This window comes from Chelmon rostratus, chromosome 1, assembly GCF_017976325.1.
Source record: "Chelmon rostratus isolate fCheRos1 chromosome 1, fCheRos1.pri, whole genome shotgun sequence".
NCBI lineage: Eukaryota > Metazoa > Chordata > Actinopteri > Chaetodontiformes > Chaetodontidae > Chelmon > Chelmon rostratus.
The window spans coordinates 13,782,546-13,792,037 of NC_055658.1; the positions used below are offsets into that span (position 1 = coordinate 13,782,546).

The 9,492-nt window shown below is 42.0% G+C and overlaps 1 protein-coding gene across 2 annotated transcripts in view; it reads right to left on the reverse strand.

Annotated features, from left to right (window-relative positions):
* Positions 1-551: 551 nt before the first annotated feature.
* The window catches only part of ano5b (anoctamin 5b), a 31,929-nt gene continuing 22,988 nt past the window's right edge, over positions 552-9,492 (reverse strand). For both annotated transcript variants that reach the window (XM_041933429.1, XM_041933421.1), the window contains 12 exons: positions 8,459-8,564; positions 8,172-8,232; positions 7,543-7,694; positions 6,811-6,885; positions 6,408-6,633; positions 6,117-6,295; positions 5,847-5,944; positions 4,671-4,801; positions 4,296-4,501; positions 3,957-4,144; positions 3,046-3,151; positions 552-2,935 (listed from right to left, as the gene is read on the reverse strand). In XM_041933429.1, the coding sequence (XP_041789363.1) occupies positions 2,711-2,935; positions 3,046-3,151; positions 3,957-4,144; positions 4,296-4,501; positions 4,671-4,801; positions 5,847-5,944; positions 6,117-6,295; positions 6,408-6,633; positions 6,811-6,885; positions 7,543-7,694; positions 8,172-8,232; positions 8,459-8,564 (1,753 nt within the window). In that variant the 3' untranslated portion in view covers positions 552-2,710. The remainder of the gene's footprint in view (positions 2,936-3,045; positions 3,152-3,956; positions 4,145-4,295; positions 4,502-4,670; positions 4,802-5,846; positions 5,945-6,116; positions 6,296-6,407; positions 6,634-6,810; positions 6,886-7,542; positions 7,695-8,171; positions 8,233-8,458; positions 8,565-9,492) is intronic.

Genomic DNA, 9,492 nt, shown 5'->3' on the forward strand with positions numbered 1-9,492 from the left:
GAATGAGCTTTCAGTGAAGTTAGAGACAGTAGTGAAATAAGGGATGCTTTAGACCTTAAACCTTATTGGACACAAATTATTTTTCAAAGCAGGCTGTTTTTATATGTCTTAAACCATGTGCACAGGGGATCTTTAAGCTGGGGAAGGCTGACACTATACTACACATCCTCACATCCTCTGTGCTTTGTCAGGCAGGTAAACAAGAAGCAGCAGGAAAAAGATCCAGCTGTTGACTGTCTGGACACCGACTGGAGAAAAGAGGCTGCAACAGCGATTGGGGAATGAGATGCAGGTGAGCAGGAGGATGTGGGAGTCAGGTGATGAGGATTGAGTCCGAGGTCACATGGCAGACAGAGAATGGCTACAAAGCCTAAAGAAGAGGCAGGGGCCTGGGGAAGTGGGAATGTGGCTGAAAGAAGGGACAGAGAGGCAGGATGGGCAGAACAAACACAACTGAGGCAAACGTTGTGACATACTTCATTTATGTGAATTTATGATGTTGTACCTACAGGCTAATGCAAATAAAACTCACACTAAAATTAGTTATTTATTCATTTATTGTGAATATTAACCGCTTTACTGCAATTCTGTACAATAGGCTACAGCAGACATCGAATGTTAACTGACAGGATATTTACACAACAGACATCCATGCACATCAGACCAGAGGAAACAGCTACTCTGCAATGGCTCGCAGCAGCGACAAATGATATGAAACAGGTTTTGGATACAGACAGGAAACTTTGTCATTACAAAATCATACAAAAACAAGTAAACACAGACGTTTAAGGCATTTGTTTGTTGGGAAATACATCATGCACCTCATGCTCGAACCCCCTGCACACATCTGTATCGACACGTGATGCTCAACAAACGTTAGAAGATGTTTAATCCTGAGATTGGAGTACGCCAGGCTTAGCTTTTCACCGTCAAATATAATTTGCTGATAGCTGCATCATTTACAGTGTTGATTACAAAGAGGTTTCAATAAGAAGACAGAAAAATCTATATGCATGTTAAGATTACCAAAATATATATTAAACAGAAAAAAAACACATACTGTATTTTATGAATGAAAAGCTATAGTCCGATCTTTGTCATCCACAGAATGTGAGTTTTTACTCGTCTGGTTCCTCGACAAAAGTAGTAATTTATAGCATGAAATGTACTCGAAGAGCTGTCTGAGCTAACACTGCTTGATGGTCGTTTATGAGGTGATGAATAGTACAAAATACGAAAGCACGTGTTGCGTGTAAATCCATTAGAAAGATCTTAAAAAGAGGATTATGATGTAAGTCTAAACACAAAAGCAGATCTACAAATTAATTGCACAACAACCCATTTAAATAGATAAGATATTCTCTCTATCTACAGCAAATCCTCTCTCACATGTATCCCCACCAGGGCACAGCACTTCTTCTCCTTCTCTGACATGAAGCCTACAGTTGTTTATGACCACAGTACTGAATATGGAGACACCAATAATGTGAAATCTGAAAACAGATATATAGGCCATTTATTATCCACGAGTAACACGAGGAGGAGTGATGCCGACACTTGATCAGCCTGAACTCGCACACGCAAACTGATTGTATTAAAACAGAAGATCTGTCAGGAGATCTTCCATCATTTTCTTCATGCAGGCTTTTCTTTTGATAGAAATCGTATAATTGGTCCCGCAGCAAGCTAGAAAAATCATTTGGAAGAGGAGACTTGAGCCTGCAGCTGCTGGCTCACCATATCACTGCTGCAGCCCCTCACTCAGGGTGGGACGGGTGGAGTCACACCACACGTCTGATCTCACTGCAGTGTGACGGAGGTACTTGGTTCTCAAATGCACAGTTTTTAAGAGCTGTTCTCTAAACATGAATACACCGAAATAACAGGAGTGCCAATCATATAGCCCAGCTATAGATCAGTGGAGCTAAACGTTATGTGGCAACCAATCAAAAACAAAAAGATTCAAAAAGAAGCATAGTGAAGCTGTCTGAGCAGTAAGCACCGCGTTAGTAGATATAATTAAAATCTGAGAGAATTTAACTGTTTTACATCCATAGTTAAATGACAGTAAAAGGATAAGTGATGTATAACATTCATCCCTAACGTCATATGAATTTTTTAACCACAATTACCGTTGAAATATATATTTTTTTTACAACCTTCACATATTTCTTGCCTAAACAGTCGAGTCCTTCATCTTTTATACTCATTGGAAGAATCGCATGCAGCCACTTCAATGGATGATGTCATTATTAACTGTTTCAAGGATAATTACACCCAATGTCACACGTTCACCAGCACAAACTTTTAACTCTATCAGCACACACAGATTATTGTCTGCAGTCATGACAGATGGAGTCTTTGAAGGCATTACATGGGGAATGGTACAAAGCTGCCGTTACAATCTTTTTTGCTCTTTGCTCTCATTTTCCTTCCCAGCACCTTCCAGCAATTTCTTTTATGGCACAGAAATGTTTCCTTCACTCATGAAGCTGATTTTAAGCAAAGTGAAATGTTGCGCTGGACATTTTTTTTTTCTGATGCCTCGTCACAGATCCTAATATAGGAGTCCATTCAGCAAGAGAAGCGAATAGTGTTTTTATCCCAAAGACAGAAGCCCTTGTATTTGGATGATCTTAGTGAGGAGAAACCTCCCTGACCCTGACATGTTCATCCTTGGCTTGGTTGGTTGGAGGTGTGGAGCAAGAAGCTACAGGCACTCGGACAAAACTTCATGCTTGTCTGTCACGGGGGACGCTTCTGTCGGTGGCTCTGTGATGAAACTGGCACTCAGCTGGAGTTTGAGCCTCTCCACCTCGTAGTTATGCAGGTACTCTTGAATCAGGTAGCGCTCTCGTTTAATCCGCGCCTTCACATCTGACGGGACGTCCGGGATCATCCACGCCACGAAGAACTTCACCACGAAGACCACATGCTGCAGAAGAAGAATCATTAATTATGGTATAGATATAGCCAGTTTCCTGCATTAATTCTGAGCGTTTGTTCGTTGAGGATGGAGTTGGGGAAGAGGATGTGATGTCTTACTTCCATGATAATAATAAAGGCCATTTTGGCTGCCAGGATGTGCCAGAACTGCATGGTATGTGTGTACTCCCTCTGGTGGCCTGGAGGGTAACGGTAGTCACGGTATCTGTACAGAGCAACGAGCACAGGGGCATCAAACTGTCAGCTGTGTTTCAGTAATGTAACCATTAAACAACATATGCTGGTGCCAGTACAAACAGTAAATGATAGAGAGGAACACATATCTGAAACAACAGATATAAACACATATGATTCAAACTCTTGAATGAAAGCAAATGGTATTCATTCAGATGGTAAGCTGCCCCTCTCTGACCAACACTGACTAACATACTGGCATATAAAACTTCTCTGGAAGAAGTAAACTTGCAGTATTTTGTGTGCCCACTTGAGGGCAGCACAACAAACTAAACGCTGACATACAATCTTATGAAGTTGTGTTTTAATGACATTTAATGATACACAGAGCAACACTAGTATTCATTTGGAGCTGTGTTTTGGGCCATCTCTCATATTTTAGTCCAATATTCACTCTTGTTCTTGTTCTGTTTCAGGTCTGAACTCTTGAGGAAAATATCTGGCCAGCTAGTTGCTAACTTTGTCTGTCTGTAAGTTTATATTCGTGAACAGTGGGTTAGCTGAAAATCAATTCCCTGCTGCAGCTGGAAACAGAACTTTGAGCCCTGTGAGTGTGAAAGATGGTAAAATGCTCCAAAGAGCTCAGGGGAGCTGCAGAGTCAGGTGACAATTTTCTGTGTGTTTGTCGCTACAAGTGACCCCTGTCACACTACTAGTAGCGATTTGACCAGCTGTTCATATAAGAATATTGATGGTGCAGCTTAAAAGCTCCTCAAAAATGCAAAAAAAAAAAAAAAAAAAAAAAAACCTACAACAGGCTCTTTAAGCTCTAATACCTGCAAGTGGTAGTCAAGTTATCAAACCAGTAGTCTTGTTCTTCCGGCATGTTGTCCTTGGGTATTTGTGAGATGTTGTATATCGACAGGCTGTTGTTAACGTAGCCCCTCATGCTGACCCCATTACCGTTGGCATACAGGTAGACCATACGAGGGATCATGTCGGAGGTGAACGCCATGATGAAAGCCTGGGAGAAAAGTGAGCACAAAAGCCTTTGAGCGAATGTTTGCATCTGAAGTGACGCTGCTGCAAAAAGGGTTATTGTGATGAATACTGTCATAGTTACTGAAGCGGTTGAACAGCACTATATACTCATACACTGCTCCAGCAGCACTCACATTGGTAACAACAGACAAAATGGCCACTGCGTTGAGGATTTCTTGCCATGCGCCGATGTTTCGGGCCTTGGATGCCACCGGTCGTCTGAACTGGGTGGTGAACTTCCAGGCGTCCACCCTGATCTCCAGGATGTTGTTGAACAGAGCCAGCAGGGGAGCCAAGGGGAAGGACGCCACAAACAGAGTGATGAAACCAAACTGGATCACTGAAACGGTGGAGCAGAGTGAGAGAGTCAGTGATGAAAAAAGAAAGTGGTAGAAAAGAAGACTGTTCCTTCAGTAATCCAAAAATTCATACTGTATACAGTACAGCCAATTATCTTGCTCCCTTGTCAGGATGTGAACTCTGTAAACAAGGTCAGTGAAGTAGCTCACCCATCTCCAGGTACTCGTAGAACAATCCCAGCTGGCTGAAGTTCTGCAGGACGTGATCCTGCTCCCAGCGGCTGTAGTGGTTCTCAGGATGGTGCCGTCCCTTTCTGCTACTCCACCAGTTACGCATCAACCTATCAAGAAACCAATGAAGAAGAAACAGACATCAAACTGCTGAGAGCTGACATTACACAGTAACAGACAGTATTGATAGCTCTGATTGGATGAATCAGCCAAACAACCCACTTTACATAAAAACAATGTTACATATACTTATATATTGTTGATGGGAACAAGATCTATATGTTGTGCACACAAGGTATGTATCTGACGGGAACAAGTTATTTAAAGTCTGTGCAAAAGTTTGGGACAGCTACTCAAGATTTGTACATTAAAATTGAGTTTTTCTATAAAATGTAACTAACTTTCAGGCCTGCCAAATCTGTGTATCCTCTCCTTGTCTACAAATGTTCTTTAAAATTCCCGAGGCTGGTTGCACAAAACAAGGACGTGTAATGCCTTTAAGTCTTCTTTGTAGGACTTCAATAATCCGACGTCAAGGAAATTTAATGGTGATAAATGAAGAGAATGAATGCATCCCGAGAAAAGTGTTCCACGACAGGGAGAACCCAATGGATACACTTAACAAAGAGCAATTGATTTTACACTGTAGATGTGACTGGCATTCTATTAATGATTTGTCCAACCATCTAGACTTGGATCAGTCTACTTTCTGTTGAAACAGTTGTGCTTTTCCAGCCATTTAGCAATCAATGATTGCTCTGTCCAGTCTTATGTTACAAGATCTTTGCAGTCAGTAACAGGTGAGGTATTTTATGTCCGCAGGTCAACGGTGTGTCGGAGAATGTGCAACACCCTTAAGTAAGAAATTAAGTCTTGAGTGTCACACTGAAAAAACTGAGAAAACTTGAGGGGTTTTGTGCAACTGGCTCCTGGGTGTTTGAGTCAAAGCAGCAATAACGTCATTGTACGACATCCTGAGGTGAAAATAAAACTTCATAAACTGAACTCATGTGATGTGGGTCTGTGCATCTGAAGTGGAGAAGCTGCTTGGTAGGAAATTGTACCTATTGAGAGTGACTGTACTTGAACCCACCTCATTAATAACTACTGATCCTGTACAAAGAATGAATGAAAGTGGTGAAAAACTGGACTCACGGCAGCAGGGCCTCCTGAATGTTCCCCCACAGCTGTTTTCCTGCCATAACAATCACCAGCTGCGTGGTCAGCTCAATCAGACAGCCTCCAGGGTCACACTGGGACAGCAAGAGGTTTTTAGTTTATATAACACACTTTCATTGACGCACTTCCTGCCGGCAGTGCCAGATTATGAAGCTGAAGAGATGAGGCTTGAACCTTCCCCTTTCCTATGGGGGCGTTTACGTAAAGAGTTCAGTACACAAAGTAACGTTAATCACAAAAACTCACCTCCTCATTCCTCAGTTTGCTCCATTTGCCAAACATGTATCTGTAGTCACCAGGATAGCCCACAAATTTGCCTTTGAAGAAGGCCACATAGAAGCAGGAGGAGTAATAGTTGACAAACTGGAACAGGAACATCTTCATGGTCAACCTGTTCTCATACTCCAGGTGGGTCTTCGGGATTTCTGCAGGAAGCACACAGTTCGAAGATGTCCTCAGGTCACAGTTGACACCAAACAGTAGGCGAGTGTAAAGCGTTAGTGTTGATTCAGTACATGTCAGATTAAATCTCTTTACCCATATCAGTGATCCAGACGGCCACCCTTTCATAAAAGAAGTTGAGGATCATGATGATGACGAAGTTGATGCAGGAGGCGGTGACGGACGTGGCCAGCTGTGGAGTGATGAATCTGCCCACCACCTGGATCTTCCTCATGGGGTCTTTAATGATACTTGCAAAGGCAGCATACACGGCCAGCCTGTACGCGATGACCCCAATAATACAGGCCACTATCAGGGAAATCTGTAGAGGAGCACACACACACACGCACACACACACATACACAGGTAAAGCTGCTGACAGGATGTGACTCGGCATGGAAAATGAATCGCTGTGTATTATTGTAAACAGCACACACACATGCACACACACGGACAGACACACACACACACGCGCGCGTACACGCAAACATTCAATTACCCAGAATACAACAGTGGCTGCAGAGAGGCAGAAGCGAGCACACTTGCTGGTGACGGGCAGGTACGGCTCCATTTCCTGAAAAAGTATTTATCAGTATTATTATATCAATTATTTTTTAAAGTAGCCCAGGTCAAAAAGTAGTATACTTTAGTGTACCAGAAATATTTTTTTTTCTATAATTATACTTTAAAAAGTGCTCTTCTAAATAAATGTCATTAAGTTCTAATTAATGTATTAAAAATGAATACACTAATTCTGCAACACTAAAAGTGGTATTTCAAAGTATTTTACTATTATAAACTGTACTTCAGTGTACATTTAAAAAGTGTTGTAAATTACAAATACTTTTAGCAGTAATAAAGTCTACTTATGAAAAGTATACTTATTTTCAAGTCCTTTGTAATACGCTATCAGCATGCAAAATTAAAGTGTATTTTATTTTGACATGATTTTAAGTGTATTTAAGCATATTTTTGGATGCTCGTGAATCATGATTTTCACTAGTGTACTTCAGTACACTAAAAGTTTGTAAAAAGTTGTGCCAATTTAACTTTTACGCTTCAAGTACACTCAAGTTTACGCTTGAGTGTACTTGAAGGCCACAAAAATAGCACAAAGTGTACTTTCATCATTTCAGTATATTGTTTTTTCACCTGGGAGGTGCCATGTTTGTGGGGCACAGAGTACACAGTATCTGTCATGTTTAGTTCCAGTTTGAAGGGTTCGGAGCACCTGAGTGATCTTGTTGAGTCTCCTGTTTGTGCACCGGATCTCAAACTCGGGCCGGATTTGGAGCTGCTGCTGCTCCTCCTCAAAGTCCACCAAGTCCCACTCGTACTCCAGCCGGGCCTGACGCCGTTTCCAGAACTCCAAAAACAGAGTTACTGCCGAACAGATTTGAAGGAGGAAAACATTGTAAAATCTCCGTTTGGGAATCACCTCAACAGATTATGTTTCACAACGAGAACTTTGTGCAGGTGTGTTGGTGTGTGTTTGGACGGATCTTTTCTGAACTTCATCACGTTGGGGCTTTTTACAGAGAGGAGGCGAGCGTCTGTGTTGGGTTTCAAGAGTTTAATGTGTTTCAGCTGTGCTATGACTCGCACCGCTTCTCGGCTAACTGCTGTGCATGGGGCCAGTTTTTAGGCACTCTTGGCCTACAGTGTGCTGTGCGAGCTATCCGACCGCTTAATACATCGCAACATAATTGTGCTGGCACGTTGCTTTGGGCTGAAACAGTATGGATAAAGGTTGGCGCTTCAGCGTGAAAAGGCTTTAACTGTGAAAATCTGTCTCACGAGAGGAGGGGGTTGATTGGATCTCCTGCACAGGTTAAACACAGGGCATCGACTGACACTTACCCCAAATCCCCATAAATATGGCAAAGAATATCGTTCCCTCATTATCAAACAGATGGGATTGCTGGAAGAGAGAACATGGAAAAGAATAAGTTCCTCAGAGAAGCAGGAGACACGCTGGGCATAAACAGGGTGACATACTGCTGACTCGGCAGGAAACAATTCACTGCAGATATTTGATATGTATTTCACACACTTCCGTAGTACAATTCATGCTTGTAATATATACTTGTAGGCTATCACTCAGTACAAAATGGTGTTGAATTAACATATTAAGCATAATATTTTACCCAGGATGAGAGACACGTAGAGTTGAGCTTCCAGAAAGGGCATTTTTTATCACAAAGCGGACACATCACAATACTGCCTCCAATATTGGCGTCACATATTTCTTTGCTAGAAGAAGGAAAAAGAGCATATAAAAAATGCATCAACAGAAGTTAAATTCTGCTTGTAAATACAAAGCAATATTTCCTGTCAGGGGGCTGTATAGAATACTGTGATTAAAGCCACAGTTTGGGGAAGACTCTTGTCCAGCGCACACAAAGCAGTGTCCATAAAGAAAAGGTTTTCCTATGTCCAACACTTGAACGGAGACTGCAAACCTTATTGCCTCACACTAGTGGTCAACCTCACTAATGCTCTTGAGGCCAAATGGGAGCAAATCCCTGCAGCCAGGTTCTAACACCTTGTGGAAAGCCTCCCCAGAAGAGTAGGGGCGGTTGCAGCAGCAGCAGATTAATACCCATGCTTTTGAAATTACATGGTCAATGATCAGATGGAGATGATTACACACACGTTTATTTCCTCCCATCTTGACTATTGTATCTTCTTTTTCAACTGTAATAGTAAGACATCCCTAACACTGCTTACAAGTGGGACAAAATGCTGCTGCCAAGCTTTTGACCAAGCCCTCCAAAAGGTCTCACATAACACCATACTTGATGTCGTTACGCTGGCTTCCTATAAAATTCAGAATCCTGTTCAAGATTCTTGTAATTACGTTTATAGCCTTGTGTGGTCAGACACCTGCCTAATTAAAGAGCCACTGCAGCCATATAACACCAGTAGGAATCTGAGGTCCTCTCATCATGGTTTGTTAGCTGTTCCTCGCTCCAGGCTCAAAACAAAAGGAGACTGTGCTTTTGAAGTTGTAGCTCCGACACTTTGGAGCTCTCTCCCATTGGGTTTATGATCTGTGGACACTGTTGACAGCGTTAAAAAGCATCTTAAGACCCATTTGTTTAGCCTTTTTTGTTTAATGCCTCTTGTTTTTAGCTTGTCCCTGCTTTTAAAGTCTCTTGCTCTGTCTCTCATTTGCTTT